We start from the raw sequence: 20,643 nt of genomic DNA on the forward strand, positions 1-20,643 counted from the left end.
CGGATGGGGGAGAGAAGGCGGGAGTGGCCCACTGGGTCAGTGGTCCTGAATGGTGAGAATGATGGGAGTGTCTCTGTTGGGTTTGACACCATGAGGCTCCCTGATGACCTCAGAGAGAATAGAGGGAGTTTGAATCAGGGGTTAGGATCAGTCTTACACCGTAGAAGATTATAGTCTGGAACTCTGAAGTCAGACTGCTTGGGTTCAAATCTCAGCTTTTCCCCTTGTTACTTGTGGAACTCGGGGCAAGTCACTCCAGGCTCTCTGTGCCTCAGTTTGCTCATCTGGAAAGTGGGCATGGATAAGAACAGTGACCATGTTGTGGGGTTGATGTGGAGAGCTAATGCATTCAGAGTCATGAGAATGGGGTCTGACCCTCGGTCAACAGCAGCTGTTGGTAGATTTTGATAATTAGCCAATCCTGCAATGTCAGGCTTTGCGCTCTTTGGAGAAAGCCGGCATTTGGGGATGAGGTAACTGCCCCCACCTAAGTATGGTTGGCTGATGGGTAGTTAACTTATGTTTCTTTCTACCATAGGTCTTCCCCAGGCTCCAAAGACAACGAAGCCCCCAACCCCAGAGAGCCCAAGAGAGACTTGACTGGTGAAAGGGCCTTCAAGGGCCTTGGTGCAGACTCTGAAAGGTAACTCAGTGCAGGGACACGGAGCCCATGTGGCCCCCCCATCCAAGGTCAGTGGATGGAGCTGGGACCAGGACTGTCCCATTCTTCACTGTGTCCCCGGTGTCGGGGGCAGTGCAGGTCCTCAATGAATATCTGCTGAAAGAATGAATGAAGGAATGCATGAGGCCTGGAGAAGGGCAGGCCCCTGCCAAGATTCCTCAGGGAGCCAGCTGCAGAGGAGGACAAAACTCTAGGCCAGCAAGGCCGCCAAGCGGGAGGTTTCAGGAAGTCAGTGACCAAAGGATTCGTGGACCCCAGCAGAGGATCTAACGGGGCCTTCCAGGGTGGCCTGTAGGCGAAGGGAGATGCGGAGGGGGTGCAGGGATAGGAGGCAGAATGATAGCCGGGGATGCTGAGTCCAGAGGGGCTGCTTGTGCGCCAGCCACCCCACAGCCATCCCACTGACCTGTCCTTCAAGCCAGACCAGGGGAGCCTGGGGATGGTGACTAGTCGCTCACAGTTGGGCACTTCCTGAACAGGAAGTAATGGATAAGAGCCCACAGCCTTGTCTGCCGGCCACTGTCTTCTTAGTGCGCAGCCCTAGGCCCTGTGGAACCCCAGCACTGGAATGAGGGAAGGGGACCCAGGATTGTTCGGGGAGCCTGTCTCAGCCCTGGGCTCTGTTTCTTGGCTCCACTTTTGCTCCCAGCCCATCAAGTTAGGAAAAAAGGCAGAAATATTGCTGATATCAGCTTGGCTTCAGTTGGAGCAGTGCAGGGTGGCCGCTGAAGGCGCCCACTCTCAGGACATATGAGTTACATTCAATGGAAACCCAATCAGCCAGCAAATGTTTCTCTTCCCACAACAGATCAAGTGATGGCAGCGTGGGATCCGGAGCCATGGGCTCCACACCTGAAGGCTTGGCTGGAGCAGACATCAGCTCTGGGAGAGGAGGGTGAGCTACCTGAGGGAGGCCCGTGGCCCCAAGTTGTTGATTCTCTCCTGTTCCTGGTCAAGTCGCCACAGCTGCTTGGGCTCCTGGGGGTGGGGCACTGGTCATTTCCCATAGTCCCGTCTACTGCTTCTCCCATCTCTGGCACTCCCGCCGCCAGCACATCCTTTGTCCCCGGACTTTCCACTTCTGAGATTTACGTCATCCCTTCCAGAAGCCCCAGAGCCTCCTCCACCTTCCTCCTCTGGCCAGCTCTGCTCTCAAGTTCAGTGAGCGGAAAAGCAGTGGCCACAGTGAGACAAAGTAGGAGGCAAGCGTGTCTAGCTGGGCTCTGACTTCTCGGACCTGGGTAGAGTCAGGGGCCATTTTCTCAGGTGATATGCGGAGTGGCAAGGTCCCACTTGTCCCCAGGTGGTTCCAAACCAAGCATGACTCATCCCTGGGGACAAAGGTTAGGTGTACAGATGTTGGCACAGATAATTCAGCTGCAAGCTGTGCTAGAGCCCTTATGGTTCAGAACAGATGGCCAGGGAGGAATGGTGAAGCCGGTGTCTACAGAGAGCCACCAAGGCACGCTGCCAGCCGGCACCCCTGCCCTACAGCAGTCTGGCCGAGGAGAGAATCTCCGCTTTCCCAACTGGCCCTCTCAGCTGCCCCTACTCGCCCAAGCCCACCGGGAGCCCCTTGCCCTAACTTTACTAGTTTGCAACTGATGCCTGGACCGCCAAGGCCCGACTTCCAAATCAGGAGCACAAGCCAACATGGGAAGAGGATGACAGGCCCCAGCGTCTGCCCGCTGTGCCTCAGCCGGTGCCGGGAAACGCCACGGGGCCGGGGCCTCGGTTCTCTGAGCTCCCGCTAGTGGGGAGGACTGTGGAAGAGCCCGACACCCGCGGCCTGCATCACGGTGCCGGCCAGCACGGTCCTGCAGGTTGACTCCATTCTCCGGTCCAACATGACTGGGCCAGAACATCCTTCTTGCCTCTGCCCCCTCGCAAAAGTGAAGTCTTTGCTTTCTGCATTGTTTCCTTAAAATGAAGCCAAAGCTCATATTAACTTGCAAAATTATCTTAATATCTTCTAGACTTTTATGACTTTTAACAGTCTTTTACATTGTCTCTTCTATAGACAATGATTTTTAAGAGACTTGCTTTTATAGTCTTTGCAAAGAAACGGTTGTTTGTCATGAAAAAAAAACACCCACTCTCCTTTTCCATTCATTTTTATGAGTTTACTTAATAATTGAATTCAGTGATTATGGTTGCAAGTGCAACTGGTGTAAGTGGGTGTGGAAACAAACATGAGGAACTCTTAACACGCATGCTATTCAAGTGGAGGGTGCAGGCTCGCACAGGTAACTGCTCGGCATGCTGTGAGTCACAGAGAGACATGGAACTCAGCCTATACCTGGGAAGGCTGCATGCATAACACAGCACCCACTGAATCTGTATCAAGTTGACGGGCACAGACGGACTGCAAAGGGTTGCTGCTTCTACAAACGGCCACAGGGCCCAGTGATAATCACAGGAGCACTTTAGCACATGTTGGGGCCCAGGCATTTTTCTAAGTACTTGGCATCTATTGACTCATTTACTCTTCTCAGAAAATGTATGGGGCAGACACAGTTGTCACCCCATTTCACTGATGATCCAACTGAGGCCCCAAGAGGTCAGTTGATGTGCCCAAGGTCACGTAGCCAGAAGCTTAATAAAGCTGTGATTTGAGTCAGAGTAATGTGCCCCCCGGGAGTGTGCACTTGACCACGAGGCCACGCTGTCCTGGCGTCACTCAGCTGTGGGGTGTGAGGGAGTACTGTACTCCAAGCATCCATTTGAGGAACTCCTTAGTGCCCATCATCTGTTGGGAACAGAAGCCACCCTCTCGGGGGGTGTAGACATAAAGACGCAAAGTCCTGAACCAAGACCGGGCTTGGCCTCCTTCCACAGGCTGTGCTCACCTGCTGTCTTTACCCCTCTGCTGGATGATCAGGAGGTGCCCAGTGCCAACTCGCAGCCTCATAAGCCCGGACCAGCAGCCACCAGGTAAGGGTGGGGCAACTGCTCAATGACCAATCCCATTGCCAGACGGCCTTAGGCTTCATCCTCACGTCCAGCACCCCAGGGTCCCCCTTGAACCTCTCAGCTCCATGGCATCTTCACATCAGGTGATCACTGCAGGACAGAGAAGGCTGGGAGGCGAACCCACCCACCAGGGGCAGTGGAGGAGTGGGTACAGGTGATAAGTCAGGGGACCCAGACAACTCAGCACCTACCCAGAGGGACCCAAGCTGAGGTGGCAGAGAAGAGGGCATTGAGAAGTGTAGCTTGGGAAGAGACCCTGCTAGGAGAAGTCGGTGGGAAGAGTCCCAGGGACAGCCAGCCGGCAGCAGCGGACTCAGCCCCAGGGAGCGTGTGGAGGTGGCTGGAGAGGTGCAAAGGTGCAATGGGAGGAGGTTGTGCATTCCCAGGCTGCAGGTTTCTGCCCTATTTCCTCTACCAATCCACCAGTGGGAAGTGGCCATTTTGCTGTGGGTGTGTGCAACATTTAGTAAGGAACGATCGTTCTAGATTCCCACAGAGCCCCGGGAGGTGTAGGTCATGCAAGGATGCTGGAACCCCAAACTAGGAGGACACTTCCCCAGGAATTCCAAGCTGGTCACGGCCAGATGTAGGTCCTCCTTTCCTGTGAGAATGCAGCTGGGAAGGGGAAGACCTGGGCTCCAAGTCTCCTTTGGTCTGAGGCTTCAGAAGGTCTGTGTGCTTCCTCCTTCAGCTCTGGTGCCACTTCTGCCTCTGCTGTCCTGGCTGGCAGGAAGAGCAACAGCCCGGCACACCTGGAGGACATGGAGACGGACCCAAAGGGGTAAGGCATCAGCTAACAGTGCTGAGCTCGTGCGGTGGAGAGAGGCGGCTCAAGTGTACATTAGCCTTTGGCTGGGAAGGTGAGGCCAGTGAGGCCCGTGAGCTGGCCCAAGGGACGTGGCGAGGGCTGAAGCCCCAGCTGGAAACCTCTGGCCTCTGCCAGGAAGTCCTCCATAGTCAGGAAGTCGACCACTCTTTCAGTCAGCAACTACTTGGAAGGCACCTGCTCTGTGCTGGAGACGAGTACACAGACAAATCGGACAGGGCTAATGGGGGGCAAAACCTGGTCCAGACTGGAACAGGGGAAGGGGGCCCCAGGACAGCCTCATGGGAGAGGTGACTTTTGAGCTGAATCTTGAAAGGTGAATAGGAGTTCTCCAAGCAAAGGGTACAGGATGTACAAAGGACTCCAAATAACCTGGTGTTTACTGGACACTGTAAGTAGCTAAGCGTGGAACATGAGGTTTGTCAAGGTAGGCAGGGGCTGATTGGCCTTTTCTATCAGATATCGTTAATAATCACCACAGCTACTTCACTTTGGGGCGCCTACTGTGTGCACAGCCCTGTACTCAGTGTCTCATACGGCCCTCCCCACAATCATGTGAGCTTTGTGCCTAACTATAATGAATAACAAAGGACTGGAAGTCAGGTCTCTGTGACTCCTGGGAAGAACAGTGCTTTGAAAGAAATAGCCGGGGTGCTAAGATAGAGAGTAATGGTGGTGAGGAGGGTACTACTTAGATGAGTGGAGGAACCAACAACTCTAGGAAGAGCAAGGAGTAAAGAGCTGCAGATAGGGAAACACAGACTTAAAACCCTGCTTCGGGAACACGCTTAGCAGTTCCAAAGCATAAAGTAGCCTACCCGGTGAGGGGGACCATAGATGGAACCGTGCCCTGGTAAAAGCCATGAGAGGGAGATTGGATCTTCTTTCAAGTTTTAAGCCAGAGAGGAACACGGTCTGATTTAGGTGTTTAAGAAGTGAGTGAATGTTTGCAATTTCACACCACATTACAGCTACGTTTTTACATTTGTCACCCCTACATAAACTGTGATGCTGGGGGTGGGGTGGGTAATGGATCTCTAAGGTATGAGGCCCTATTATGTGACTTTTTTGTTTCAAATTGCCCTGACAATTAACAGAGTGAAAACAAAAACTGACACCTATAGTGCGCTCTGCCAGGTGCTTTACTCTTGCCAGCAATCCTGTGAAATTGATAAGATGGGGAAACTGAGGCATAGAAATGTTAACTGACTTGTCAAGGGATTCCAAATGGCAGAGCTGAGTCGCAACTGAAGAGGTTCTAAGAAAAACCCCAGGAAAAACTTTGAAAAGCTAGTTTATGAACTCTGTTCTTTGGAGCCTATTCTCAAGACCCAGAACCAGTAACTGTCAGGTGGTTAATGTGTACAGCATGCCATCTGCACAATCGCGTGTAACATTCCCCAAACCTGGGGAAGGATCTGGCTTCTTATTACGCAGTTTGACAGTGGAGGAAAAGGTGGGCTCCTATGAAGAGCAAAGTTAGGAATAGAGCTCAGATCTGGCTAACTGTAGAGCCCAGGCTTAGAACTAATTCTCTCTGATTAAAAGTTCGCAAAATCAAAACAAACTTTCTTGATCAGTGTTTCACAACTCTGGCTGCACTTGATAATCACCTGAGAAGTGGTTTTTTTTTTTTAAGTATCCTGTGACCCACGCAGAGCGATTTAGATTCAATTGTTCTAGGGTAGTGGTTCTGAAACAGGGGCATCTCCCCCACCTCCAACCCCCCAAGAGTCACTTGGCAATGTCTGAAGACACTGTTGGTTGCCACAACCGGCGAACGGTGGAGACCAGGGATGCTGCCCAGCGCCCTACAGTGCAGAGGACAGCTCCCACCAGTTATCGAGCCCAAAATGTCAATAATGGTGAGGCTGACAAACTCTGTCCTAGAGCTGTCAGGATGTCATGGGAGGCCAGGAGATTCTGCAATGGGAAGAAAAAAAGGTGGACAGAGTCCCCACCTGCTCTGCGGGGAGCTGCGCAGCCGGCACAGAACGTGTGCGCTTGCGCACGAGCGCCTGCACGAACATGTACGCCTGCGCACGCGCGCCGGGACACAACGTTTGCGCCTGAGCACGCGCGCCGGCACGCAATGTGAGCGCCCACGCGCGCCGGCACGCACGTGTGCGCCTGCGCACGCGCGCCAGCACGCAATGTGATTGCCCACGCGCGCCGGCACACACTGTACGCCTGTGCACGCGCACCGGCACAGAAGTGTGCGCCTGCGCACGCGCGCCGTCACAGAACGTGTGCGTCTGTGCGTGCGTCCCCGACTCGCGCATGCCTGCACGCTTTTGGGTCTAGACCAGCGTGAGCTCGTCCTGTGTGCGCCTGCGCGTGCGTGCCCCGGGAGGGTGCGCGTTTGCGTTCAGCGAGTGTGCGCCTGCGCTCGCCGCCATTTCCTGCAGCCGCGAGCTTGGTCCGGTGTGCGTCGGGAAACGGGACCGTCCACACAGCGAAATGGCTACCGTGGGCGTGAGCGGCCTCGGCGGCGCTTCTCCCGCGGTCGTGCCCGCGCCTGCCGCTAGATGGCGCGCGAGGATCACAATTGGGCCGGGCCGCCCGTCTCGGGCACCCTGGGCTCTCCCTGCCCTTCCCCCGATGGCCTGGAGGACGTGGGTGGTTCCACCGGCCTTGGGGCTGAAGCAGACCCCCCGACCACGTGTGCACCCTCGCCGCAGTGCCGGCGGAGGCGGGAGAGGGGAAGGGAGCTGGGTGCCCGCAAGGAGCCAAAGGGGCTGTTTGGCGGGGTGCCCTGGTGTCGGTGGTCTCTGGGCGCTGGCCTTCAGAGCTGGCCGGGGCCAGGAGCTGTGGACACGCGGGGAGGGCGGCTCGACCCTCCAACCACGAGGGACCTCGGGCGGAGATGCCTGCTCTGGGCGCTGGGGCTCTGTGGGGAAGGGGCCTCTTTCCTAAGAGGTGGGGGAAGGAGGGGAATGGGGTGGGCAGGGACCTCCTGCAGAGCAGTGGAGCTGTCCCAAAGTTGAGGAACTCTACCCTACTCTAACTTGGTTTGCTTCATCACAGTACAGGTACAGGAAGAGGTGGTATAGCATAGTGAGCACGGACTCCTGTGCCTAGGCTCAAGCCTAAGCTCTGTCAGTTGCTTGCTATGTGGTTTTGGGTATCGTACTCATCTATGTGCTTCAGTTTCCTTACTTGTAGAATAGTGGCCTAATAGATCCTACCACGCAGGGTTGTTGTGAGGGTTAAATGCGTTTGCATGTAGGACATTTCCTGGCACAAAGTACTACATAAATGTTGGATTCTCCTTTTATAAGAAGTTACAGCCAAATAAAGCAGTCCCAGAGGACTGTCTCTTTCCACCAGAACTATTTAAGGACACTCAGGAAGCTGGCCTCTGGTCCCCTTTACCAGCCGTATTGGCCTGACTTCATTTAATAAGATAGATTAGCTCACCTTCTCCCCACTAAATTTGCGTTATTAGACTTTCCATCTAAAGCATATGTTGTTTTCCTCTGTGTTGCAAGTCTGGGATTTTCAGGTTTCTGTTCTCTCTGCATTAGGAACAGGTGAACTTTAACCACATTTGTTCACCGCGGACAACTGTCAACCATTGGAGGAGTGTGATGGAGGTAGCACAAGAGTCGAAGGGGCTGTGTTCTTCCACGTAGAGAGTGTGATTGTGTCCAGAATTGTCAGTAGCTGTATTAGGTTTCTGGATCTTTGGTCTGGTTACAGCCACAAGTATTACCTTCCCTATCGCTAAACACTTGACTTCCAGGCAATTCATTAGGGGCCTGGAAGACCTCTGGGTTGTTACACTGCTCAGCAAGACTTCCTGTGACTGATTTACTAAGATTTCCTTTTTATGGGTTAGGTGGGTTATACCGCCTATAATTGTAGTGAGTCTGCTCTGAGGCCTAGGGTGAAGGAGCCTTATTCATCCACTTGTCCATGTGTCGCAGTGGACATCCAAATTGCTCTTTGCTGAGAATCTTGGCTTTATTCACAGACTTGGTGAGGATAACTTCTATTACCGTAATTCTGTAGGGGATATGGGTTGGTACAGGACTCCGATTAAGTCCATGGTAAAGCTAGCTCAGGGCTTCCAGAATTGGGAAACAAACTCTTAAGGCCTTCTTGGTTTGCCTTTAGCTCAAGCCTGTATGTCACAGGCAGAGGTGGGGTGGGTGTGTCCGGGCACTCTGGGGTAAGGGGCTGGCACTATCTGAGGAGAGCATACCCTCCGAAAGGTGTGAGCTCCACTCCCCTTGCTATTCCAGCTTGAAGGCAGCGAGCCTGCCTGCCTACTAGGGGATTAACTTCCATGAATAGAGCCCCAGGGCTGGAGGTGGCTGGTGGTGTGATCTTGTCCTTAGATGGCCCCACCAGCCGTTGGAGGCAGGCTGCTGCTGTTAGGAGGGTTGAGATCGGGATGGGCCAGGATCAAGGTGATGGTGAACTAGACACTCACCTTTTGGAATGCTAGCCTCATGTTCTCAATAATCTCACTCAGTCTTGGCCCCGGCCAGTGGGCATATGACATCTTTGGTGCTTGAGGCCACCAGGCAGCAGCGCCGTCCCACGGGACGTGGAGAAGGCGGCAGCACTGAGAACAAGGCCCTCCGAAGCACCTCAGGGTGGGGATGGTGATGGCAGGGATGTGCAGGGGTAGCTGTGACGTGAGGCCAGGAAGGAAGGAAGAGCTCCCAAAGAGCTTGATGCCAAGGACAGCAGGGAAGGCGCTCCCCCCTTGCTGGACTGAGGGGGTGACAAAAGCATCTGGGCTCAGGCTTCGTGTAATACACGTGAGGACAGCCGTTGTTGGTGGGAGGGGAGCAGCGGCGCTGGGGTCCCCCTGAGGAAGACACGAGCTCTCCCCGAGGTGGGGGCCATGCCGGGCTCCTGTCTGCCCCACCTCCTGGGAGAGGAGCCTGCTATGGCCACGGGAGGGGATATCGGTGTGTAGTCGGTAACCAAGGGCTTATTTTCCCTCAGTACCTTGGCTGATCTTGAGGAGGAGAATGTGGTCACCAAGGTGGGAGACGCCTGGCAGGGGAGGCCTGGAGCCCAGCAAGATGACCGGGGAGACCCAGCTGCACCCACCCATAAGCCGGCAGACCCCAGCAGCCCCGAGCAGCAGAGCAGCCCCAGGAATCCTGACCAGCACCTGGAAGTGGACAGCCAGGCCAGCAGGTAAGGGCCACTCTGTGCTGGACTCCTGCCTGCCTGAACCTGACTTTTGTCAGGGCCCGTAGCCCAGAGCAAGCCCTAACACGCTAGGCATGCCAGCTACCTTCTGCAGGTGTGATGGGCTAGGAGCCCATGGGAGGCTGACAAGCAATGAGTATCCCAGGGTAGATCTCTGTGGCCTTGAGTTTGGAGCCACAGCACCAAATCTGTTACACCAAACCTGACAGAGAGAAGGTGCCCAGAGAACCATGCTATCTGGTAGCCACAAGGAGCGTGAAGACCTGGCTTGGCAGAAGGATACGGGGTGCTTTGCCATTCATGGGGCTGGAAGATTTCTAAGCTGTGCCTTGTATGGTACCATTTCAGTGTTCTCTTAGCTCTACAGAGATCTTTGCCCAAAGTGGTCATGAGTTTGGGAATAACCCGGAGACGATATACAAGTACTTCATATGAACCAGTTGTAGGTAGCGGCCATACACACACTGAACACGATGGCCAGGCCCCCAAGCACGCCCTCAGGAAGCAGACAAATACCACAGCAGTAACAGCACGGAAGGAACCATTAGTATTTGCTGCGTGCTGAGAATGTGCAGGCCTCCTTCTCATGCTTTATGTGTCCTCACTCGTTTAGTTCTCACACCAACTCTATGAGAGAGGTGCTATTATTATATCTGTTCTATAGTTGGGAGGCTGAGGCGGAGGGACGTTGAATAGCTGGCCAGTAGTCACCCAGCCAGGCAGTGGCCTAACAGGGATTAGAACCCGGGCAGTCAGCCCAGAGCCTGTATTGCTAATCACTGTGCTATATCCGCTGCCTCTCCTTTTTTTTTTTCTTTTTTTTTTTTTTGCGGTACGCGGGCCTCTCACCGCTGTGGCCTCTCCCGTTGCGGAGCACAGGCTCCGGATGTGCAGGCTCAGCGGCCATGGCTCACGGGCCCAGCCGCTCCGCGGCATGTGGGATCTTCCCGGACCGGGGCACAAACCCGTGTCCCCTGCATCGGCAGGCGGACTCTCAACCACTGCACCACCAGGGAAGCCCATCCGCTGCCTCTCCATTTTTGATAAGCCGGCTTCTCCTTGTGCTTCAGGTCTCCTTGCCCCCTCAGCTCTTCTGTCCCCTCAACTATCATGCTGTGTATGGATCAGAGGATGCCAGACACTTGCTATAGCTGTTCAGTCAGAAGTGGATGCTGTTTCCTTCCTCTTGTACTCAGTCGTCTTCTGACTGTCTGGTCCTGTACTTTATCCCCCGTCTGTCTCTCCACGTTCCCATTGGGCCTCCCCTCCCAGCCCGTCCACCTCCTTCAGTCTGCACGGTGCATTCCTGTGTCCTAGAGTGACATAGGACTAGGCACAGGGTGACTGGGCACATTGAGGCAGGGTACCTCACCCAGCCTGGGGTGACAGGGCAGGTACTCTGGGAATGGCTTCCCCGAGGAGAAAGTAGTGTCATGTGCAAAGGTACGAGAGCGATCAGGTCCACGTGACGTGGTCTGGGAAGATGAGGCTGGGAAGCTGGGCAGGTGCTGTCATGATTGTTCTCTACCCTCCCCACTCTTAAACGAGTTGAAGTCCTGGGCACTGGATTCCAAGCCAGGGGCTGTGTGCTACGCCGAGGGGTGGAGATTCAGAAAAACCATTATACCTGTCAGTCTCCTGCTTCTTCTTATGGTAGGTGACTTCCAGAATGAGGTCCATTCACATCTCTTCCTTGGTGACACCTAAATTCATTTGTCCCTCTCTCCCTCAGCCTTGTGCTCTCCAGAAACTTCACTGGAGGTTGGGGGCAGGGAGCTCATTCCAGGAAGGGGCTGCCCCACCCACTGAGGAGGTGAGCGGGGCTGTGTCTGTCAAGTCCTTGCTAGCCCCATAGCTCTGCTGTAACCAAGTGAGTCATAGGCCAAGGCCCTTGGCTGCAGGGATAGTTCTGGGCACACACTGGAAGGCTGGGGTTTTGCCACCAACTTACAATGTAACCTGGGTCACATAGCCTGGGTTTTCTCATCTATAAAATGAGTACTTCTACCCATTGATCTCAGGAGCCTCAAGGAACAAACAGCTGAGTGATTTTCAAGGGTTGTTTAAAAAACGTCAGCGTTCTTTTAAACTCTTTGAAGTGGCAGTCTCGGCATTAGCCCCTGATAACCCTGCTGGACCCTGGAAGGCACCAGCTCTCAGTGTCGACACCCTTGCTGCTCCCTCCACTTCTTTCAGGGTGAGGAACCCCTCAAGCTGTATGGTCACTGTTACTGTCACTGCCACCTCTGAGCAGCCTCAGGTTTACGTGCCAGGCTCCCCAAGTGAATTGGAGTCTAACTCAACCAGGTAAGAAGGGACAATCTGGGAGATGTTCTGTGGGCTATTCCCTCCCTAGAGCTAAAGGACTCGGCTTTTGTCCCACGTTACTTCCCTGATATTAGCTCTAGTACCTGCTCCAGTTCTCAGCAGCCCATTGGTCGAGGGGCCACAGAGTGTAGCCCAAGTTCCCCTAATATAAACTCCTGTGTGTGGGCCTGAACAGAGTCTCCCAATGAGAAGCTGAGGTGGCACTTCCTAGGGCTCTGCCATCCTTTGGACCTTGCTAATGTTTCTTGGGGAACATGCTTGTGAAGTCCAAAGAAATCCCTTTGAGGTCAGGGCCTATGTCTGTCTCTCCCACGTTATCTGTTGTGAGAAGAGGCGCATAACCACTGCCTCACCTGAGCTTCTGTCCTCACCTGCCATCTTAGAGTGCAGGAAGGGAGCCATTACAAGGAGGCTGAGTGAACTGTGTGTGTGTGTGTGTGTGTGTGTGTGTGTGTGTGTGTAGGAGAGATCAGAGGAGCGCCTACTGCCATCAAGCCAGCAGGCTGGAGTGCAGAGCATGAAAATGGGGCCAAATTTGGTGTCATGGTGAGCCCATCGAGAGGTAGACCTTGTTCCCAAAGTTGCCAGGGGCTTGTCCAGGGTGAGGCAACTTCCTGAGCTCACCCTGGAGCTCCAAGTGTGGGAAGGGAGAGGTTGGACTGCTGCTGGAGATTTGACAGTGTAAGATGAGGCTTAGAGGTGATCTCAGTCCCAGGCAGAAGGGAAACAAAACGTGGTCAGAGAGGAGAATGGAAAGTCCACTGGACTGAGGTCTCAGGAGGGTAGCGTCCCACCACTGGCTGCGGGGAGCGTCTTTCTAGCGCTCTCACATCCACACACAGCAAGCTGCAGTCATGGGCTTTGAGTTCAGCCCGAGTCCACAGTGGGCTCAGCACCAGCACCTCTGCGCCCAGGCATTCCCATGAGCTCCTGCACTTCCTTCAAACAAAATGGGGGTCCTTCCTGTCCTGGACCCCTGCTTTGGGTCAGGCACAGTCCCCTGGAATCTTCCAGTATACCTCTTTCTGTTCTGCTGTGTTTTTTTTCTACAGCAAAGGGATTCTCTTTATGAAGGAGTACGTGAATGCTGGTGAGGTATCTTCCGGGAAGCCACTGTCTTCATTCTACAGCAGGTGAGAAGTCCCAGATCTTTCCATGTCACGGCCTTCTCCTGCCAGGCCCTGTGTTGTCCTCATTCCTGCATCCCCAGTACCTCATTAAGTACTTCACCCGGAGTACCTTCTGTGTAATCATTTATTGACTAGGTAGATGATTTAATTGCTCATGGACAAGATTTATGCGTTTCCAGACGTTCTACCTGACTCGGTGCCTTTGCACTCCCCTTTTGTCATTAACTCATCCTACACTCCACTTCCAGCACCAGCTGTTTCTGCCTGTATTTGTTTCTCGGTAGACTACAGGCTTTCTTTTGTGAAATCCTGAGAGCATCACTCATGATAGAGCTGGTGAGGCCCCTAAGAACCATCTAGTTAATTCCATCCTGTTCCAGAACTCAGGGCTCCTCTCTTCAGCTCGCACGCTTCTTCCAGCATGCCAGGTTGCCTCATTTGAACACACATTGCTTGCTTCCGGATGCCACCTCAGCTGAAAACTAACCCACACTGAGACAGTGTATTCCTGGGATTTTTTTTTTTATGACACGTCCATCACCCCACTGCTAGGGCGAGGATTTTAGTAACAGAGAGGTGCATCCTGGCCTTATTTCAGGATTGGGCCCCTGGGGACTCCAGACCAGCTTTCACTGCTGCTGCGGAATGATGATCATGGGCGTAGGGGTCAAATTCAAGTGCCTGCTCAACCCCCATTTGTTGGGTCATTTTGGAGAAGATGCTCAACCTTTATGAGCCTCAGCTTCTTCACTTGTAACTCCTTAGAGTGATTTTTCCTAGTAGCTTTATTGAGATATAATTAATATATCATAAAATTCACTCTTTAAAGTGTACAGTCCAGTGATTTTTGGTATATTTACAGTGTTGTGCAATCATCACCACCATCCAATTCCAGGACATTTTTATCACACAAAAAGGGAACCCCAGACCCATTAGCAGCGCCCCCAGCACCACAAGCCACAGCCCCTGGCTACCACTATTTTCTGTCTCTATAGCTTTTTTCAGGGAGGTGGTTTTTTGTTTTTGTTTGTTTCTTTGGGGATTTTTTTGACATGCCACGCAGCATGTGGGATCTTAGTTCCCTAGACAAGGATCGAACCTGTGCCCCCTGCAGTGGAAGCTCGGAGTCTTAACCACTGGACCGCCAGGGAAGTCCCCTTGTTGTGGTGCCATCTAGCGTTTGCCTCTATGAACTCTGTCCGTCTCCTGGTTTTTCTTCTTCCAGTCCCACCAGTATTTTGTTTAATGGGGCACTTAGAGTTGTGTAGTCCAGCGTGTTTTCGCCTTTTGCTTTACCTTCCAGGAGGCTTAGAGGTAAGCTTAAATCTCAAAAGAAATCAGAAGCTGGGCTGAAATTCTGGCTCACCCCTTACTCCAAGCATGACCTTAGGCAGGTCACTTAACCACAGAAGGTCATCACACAGCTCCTGTTAGCATGACAGCTTCACTAAGCCATATCCCAGAGCTTGTAGCTAGTTGCCCTTCCCTGGAAATAGTTTTTTTGATCATTACTTTTTATTATAAAAAGTCATATTATTGAAAAATGAAGATGCGAAAAGGAAAAAAACAAATTAAAAATCACCCCTAATTCCACTGTGTAACCCAGCACAGTATTATGTTGGAATGTTTCCTTGTTTTTTTTTGTTCCCATTCTTAGTTGATCCCTGCAGTGAGTGGGCCCCTGGCGATTGTCACATTATAACCGAGGGCCGTATGAGGGGAGAAAAGCCATGGTCCTTTTCCCACTGGTCCGTGAAACTGACAGTCCTCCAGAACCCTAGCCACCCCCTTCTCATCTTCCTCACCACAGCAGGTCTTCTTTGCCCCCAGTGTAAGAGCTCTTCTCTGAGAGAATTATGCCTCGTTGGCACCAAGTTCATTTGGCATAACAGATGATGGCTGGTCATGCAGAGTCATGTGTTAATCAGAAAAGCATTCTCCACTCATGACTGCTCTCCTCTCTCCCATCACACTCCCTGCAGCGTCAGCAGCATTGAGGACTCACGCAACATGGAGAAGAAACTCCCACATGACAGTACTCCATACTCTGAGAGGTAAGTCTGCTGTGTTACCAGGGAGCTCACAGGTCTCCAGAAGGAGAAGCAGGTAAGGGAGATTTACATGCTGAAAGTCCACTTGCTTTTGTCTGCCGCGCTGCTACTTCTGGTCCATTTCCAGATGGGATGTGTCACACCACAGCATAGGGCACTGCTTCCCTCATCGGGGTGTCACACTTGTGGCAATGAAAGCCTTTGAATCCAGCTAAGACCAAAGGGCAAAAACAGTGAGTTAGTGGCAGAGCTAGGGCTAAACCCCAGGGCCCTGAGTACTCCCAGGTAAGGGGTGTTTCCACTCTGCCATCTGACTAACCGTGGGCTGGGACTGGTGGTGGCAAAATAGGAGGGAGGAACAGGGCTGTGACGAGGGCAACACTGTCAAGAGCCTGAGCCCTGGACCAGCAGCAAGGCAGGCAGGGACTTTTGACAGGTTCTGTCTGAGGAGGAAAACCAGGGGGTGACTTGAGGAACAAAGGCAGGGATCCTGGAACTGGGGAGATACTCAATCTACAAGTCGGTGTCTAGGACTTCAGTATGAGGTCCCAGCAGGCTCTACAGCCACACTGATTTTGTGATAGTCCTTGGACCCATGCTGCCTCTGTGATACTCCAGGTAGGACTCAGTGCTCCCAGGCATGAAGAGAAGGGCCATCAAGACAAGGGGCCAGGTAGAGCATACAGAGACGTGTCTCCTGTAGGAGAAGATGTATGTCTTCCTATTCTAGGTGGGAACAGCCCCCCAAGCAGATATGCTAGGCAGAGGGATAGAGACAAACAAGCTGCCTGGAATAAGAATCAGATCGCGGTGTCCAAACATACGATAGAGAGTAGGGTGAAGATACAGGACTGGTTTCTGGAAACAATGTGACGGTCTACAGTGGGCTGCGGTCCAGTCTGGCCCAAGGCTATGTGGCCAGTTCACAGCACAGGAAAAGATGGCAGGCTGGGAATCCTGGCAGCAGCCTAAGCCTGGCTGCGTCAGACCACAGGACCTGGCTGCGTCACAGCAATAGTCTGCGTGCCAGCCTGACCGCGGATTCTTGTTTTTCATTTCCCAGAACAAGTGGAGGGGTCTGTACTTACTGCAACCAGGAGATCGGAGACTGTCCAAAGATTACCTTAGAACATCTCGGCCTTTGCTGCCATGACTATTGTTTTAAGGTAAGGAAGACAGGTGGTGCTGCTGAGAACGTCATCCAGAGCTGGGGAGCCTTTATGGGTGCAGAGAGTGTGGAGAAGGCTTTATCTCTGTATGAATGTGCTCCATCTCAAAGGCTGTGCAGAACTGGGAGCTGAATGGGCTCCCAAGTCAAAAGGAGTACTATGTGCTTAATACTTTGAGGGAAACAAAAGCGTTCTTCTGGGGAAAGACTATTCCCAGCAGACAGCCAACAAGTGCATAGGCCCTGGGGCAGCAGCATGGAGTATTTTAGCTCGCATGGCTGGAATGACATGAGTGAGGGGTGAGTGGTAGGAGATAAAGTCTAAAGGATGGCTAAGAACTGGATCATGCAGGCCTTTCAGGACACAGAGAGACTTTGGGTTTTATTCTGAATGCAGTTGGAACCTACTGGATGGTTTGGATGGTGGAGAGACAGGGTCTGACTCATGCTTTTCAAAGGATCCCTCTGACTGCTAGGTGAAGGAGCGAATGTAGAGGGGCAGGAATGGGAAAAGGGAGATCAGTTAGGAAACTGCTGCAGTAGATCAAGCTAGAGAAAGCAGTCACTTGATTAGGGAGTTGGCAGGGGACATGTCAGGATGCTGCCTGGATCGGGGATACTGTTTGAAAATAGAGCTGGTAGGTTGTGGCTATGAGAAAATGAGAGGAGTCAAAGGAGAGTGCAAAGTTTGGGGCCCAGGCCATTAGCTGAAAGGATGGTGGCACCTTTTACAGAGAAGGGAAGGACTAGAGGGGAGCAGGTTTGAGCAGAGGGAAGGCGGAGATGAGTGAAATTGAAGATGCCTCAGTGAGAGCTATGTGAGGAGCTCACATGGTCGTTTGGATATGTGAGTTTGTGTTCCAGGGTAAGGCTGGAGCTGGGAGTCCGCAGGGCATGCTTTTTCCCTGAGCCATCCCTGACCTGATGAAATCACCTAAGGTGTGAGTGGGTGGAGAAGGGGGCTGACGCTGAGCCTTGTGGCTTTCTAGCATTTAGAGGTTGGGAAGAGGAGGGGGTCCACGGAGGAGGGTGAGAAGTAACACAGAGTGCAATGCCCCAAGTGACACAGTTTCTCCGAAGACTGCATTGGTCACCCTGTCAGTGGTTGCTGAGAGATCAAATGGGATGAAGCAGACAGTGGGGCAGAGGTGCCAGGCATGGGTTGGTGCAGGTGGGAGCAATACAGTAGTGAGCAGACACTGATGACACAGGAGAAAGAGATGTTGATGGTGATCATGATGTACGTCTGTAGGAGAGAAAGATGGGTACCAGTTGACACATGGCAGGAATAGGAAAGGCCAAATCTCTGCGTCACATACAGAGAGGTTCCCAAGTTGGCTGGTGGAAGAGTGAAGAACTTCAGTACTTGCTTCTGTTTTCTCAGTTGATTAGAAAACATGATCATCTATGAGTGAGGGTGGGCAAGGGTTGTTGGACACTCGAGAAGAAAGGGGAGTCTGTGAAATGTTGTCTCAGAGACAGGGAGGGTGGATGGGCTGTGCAGAGCCCGCTTGAAGGGAGGGCTCGTTCGTTCCTATGGAGACCGGTCAGCACGTACTGTGTTGTTCCCTAGCCAGGCTCAGCCACAAGGGTGAAGCAGGGGCAGTTGCATTTACTGGGGCGGAGATTATGCCAGGTGAGTTGGCAGTGTTTGGTCTGTGTGCAACGGAACAGTAACAGTGAGGCGGTGAGCTGGTCCAGTAACGGAGGTTCCAGCGGTGGCAGAGACCAGCCAAATAAGCTGGAGAACATGGAAGTCAAGCAGTGGGGTGTATGACTTATTGGTTGTAACGAGATCTAGAGCAGCAGTTCTCACTCTGGAGTGTGCATCTCACACTTGACCAGCCCCTGAAGGGCTTGTTAAGACACAGAGTGCTGAGCCCCAGCCCAGTATCTAACTCAGTACGTCTGGGTGGGACCTGAGAATTGGCCTCTCTAACAAGTTTCCAGGCAATGCTGAGGCTGCTTGTCCACATAGAGTCTGGCCAGAGCAGTGGCCGAGGTAGAGAGGGGCCCAGAACATTGGAGGAAAGGAACAAAAGGCCACGTGGTAGGAAGCTCTTCCATCTGCGTGGATCCAGAATTGACTCAGGAGTGCTGCAGCGAGAGACTGTGACATGTCATTTGGCAAAGAACATTCTGTTTCCCTGATTCCTGGACTTACGTGAAAACTTATTAGAAACTATTATGAACAATTACATACCAATAAGTTGGACACCCTAGAAGAGGTGGATAAATCCTTAGAAACATACAACCTACCAAGACAGAACCAAGAAGAAATTGGAAGCTTGAACAGACGAATAATAAATAAGAAGATTGACTCAGTAACCAAACACCTCTCAACAAAGAAAAACTCAAGGCTGGGTCTTCACAGGCAAGTCTACCAAACATTTAAAGAAAAATTAATACCAATCCTTTTTATACCCTTCCAGAAATGGAAGAAAGAACACTTCCAAACTCATTTTATGAAGTTAGCATTATCCTGACACCAAAGCCAGGCAAAAAATTAGAAATAGAGCTACCAGATGATCCAGCAATCCCACTTCTGTGTATATACACAAAGGAATTGAAATCAGGATCTCAAAGAGGTGTCTGTATTCTCTGTTCATTGCAGCATTGTTAACAATAGCCAAAACATGGAAGCAACCTGATTGTGCATTGCCTGATGAATGGCTGAAGAAAGTGTGGTATATAGGGACTTCCCTGGTGGCGCAGTGGTTAAGAATCCGACTGCCAATGCAGAGGACACGGGTTCGAGTCCTGGTCCGGGAACGTCCCACATGCCACGGAACCACTAAGTCCGTGTGCCACAACTACTGAGCCTGCGCTCTAGAGCCCGCGAGCCACAACTACTGAGCCCGTGTGCCACAACTACTAAAGCCCACACACCTAGAGCCCGTGCTCTGCAACAAGAGAGGCCACCGCAATGAGAAGCCCATGCACTGCAATGAAGAGCAGCCCCCACCTGCACAACTAGAGAAAGCCCACGCACAGCAACGAAGACCCGACACAGCCAAAAATACATTAAAAAAAATAAAATGTGGTATATACACAAAATGGGATATTATTCAGCCTTTAAAGAAAGAAGGAAATCCTGCCATTTGCAACAACATGGATGAACGTGGAGGACATTGTGCTAAGTGAAGTAAGCCAGACACAGAAGGACAAATACTACCTAGTACCACTTATGTGAGGAATCTAAAACAGCCAAACCCATAGAAGAGAGTAGAAGGGTGGTCGCCAGGGGCTGGGGAGGGGGAAATGGGGAGGTGATGGTCAAAGGGTACAACGTGTCAGGTACCCAAGATAAGTAAGTTCTAGAGATCTAGAATATTTTGTCAATTTTTGGTTATATACTTTAATTACAGGGCACCCCTGTTAAACAGAGAGCAAAATTACGGGAGTCTCAGACCTAAGCAACTCTGGGCACATTTGGTCTCACAGAGCCAAGTGTTGGGTGAAGGGTGCAGTTGGAGTGGGTTGGGGTCCCAGGAAGGCTTTGTGAGGGAGGTGGGTCCAGAGTCAGAGGTGAAGAGGTGTCCAAGGGTATTTTCCAGGTGGCTAAACAGGTCTCCATCGTGCGTACAGAGGGAATAGGGATGAAGAGGCAGGCAGGAAGCTGGCAGGCCTGGGAGGAGGAGGCACAGAATGGCAGGGATTTTAAACTTGCCTGATTGGAGCTCACACAGGGCTGGGGAACTTGGAGTTGTGGCAAAATAGGCCTGATATTCTTGGGGAATTCTTGGAATGTGGGCAGGGTGCCTGAGAGCCACCCCTGGGGTCCATGAGCACAGAGGTGAAGAGGATATTATTTTCGTAAGATCACACAGCTGCTCAGAACCGAGGGTGGAAATCCCGGTTCCGATATCAGAGCCAGTGTTGTCTCAGCTACACCCTGCAGCCTCCCAGGATATGCCATTCCATTGCTCAAGTTCATTTGTATAAACTAATCTGTCACTATCCTTAACTGTAGGTTTATCTTACCTTTGTTAGATTGACATAACATTTTAAAATACTAGTTTGGAGGGGACTTCCCTGCTGGTCCAGTGGGTAAGACTCCACACTCCCAATGCAGGGGGCCCAGGTTCAATCCCTGGTCAGGGAACTAGATTCATGCATGCCTTAGCTAAGAGTCTGCATGCCACAACTAAGAGTCCACATGCCACAACTAAGAGTCCGCATGCCGCAACTAAAGATCCTGCGTGCCGCAACTAAGACCTGGTGCAACCAAAATAAATAAATAAATGAACATTAAAATAAATAAATACTAAAATAAATAAATAAAATGGAATACTAGTTTGTTTTGTTAT

At 52.1% G+C, this 20,643-nt stretch overlaps 1 protein-coding gene across 5 annotated transcripts in view; it reads left to right on the plus strand.

Annotated features, from left to right (window-relative positions):
- Positions 1 to 20,643, plus strand: part of ZNF185 (zinc finger protein 185 with LIM domain) — a 58,770-nt gene that overhangs the window by 26,725 nt on the left and 11,402 nt on the right. For 2 of the 5 annotated variants that reach the window (XM_029240922.1, XM_029240921.1), the window contains 9 exons: positions 539 to 643; positions 1,491 to 1,577; positions 3,521 to 3,616; positions 4,347 to 4,436; positions 9,444 to 9,641; positions 11,853 to 11,963; positions 13,037 to 13,117; positions 15,097 to 15,168; positions 16,229 to 16,331. In XM_029240922.1, coding sequence (XP_029096755.1) covers positions 539 to 643; positions 1,491 to 1,577; positions 3,521 to 3,616; positions 4,347 to 4,436; positions 9,444 to 9,641; positions 11,853 to 11,963; positions 13,037 to 13,117; positions 15,097 to 15,168; positions 16,229 to 16,331 — 943 coding nt within the window. Of the gene's footprint in view, positions 1 to 538; positions 644 to 1,490; positions 1,578 to 3,520; positions 3,617 to 4,346; positions 4,437 to 9,443; positions 9,642 to 11,388; positions 11,816 to 11,852; positions 11,964 to 13,036; positions 13,118 to 15,096; positions 15,169 to 16,228; positions 16,332 to 20,643 lie in introns of those variants that run through there. The other 3 variants (XM_029240923.1, XM_029240924.1, XM_029240925.1) reach the window with 3 other exon arrangements.

This window comes from Monodon monoceros, unplaced genomic scaffold (assembly GCF_005190385.1).
Source record: "Monodon monoceros isolate NGI ecotype Baffin Bay Population unplaced genomic scaffold, NGI_Narwhal_1 Super_Scaffold_22, whole genome shotgun sequence".
NCBI classification, from domain to species: Eukaryota; Metazoa; Chordata; class Mammalia; order Artiodactyla; family Monodontidae; genus Monodon; species Monodon monoceros.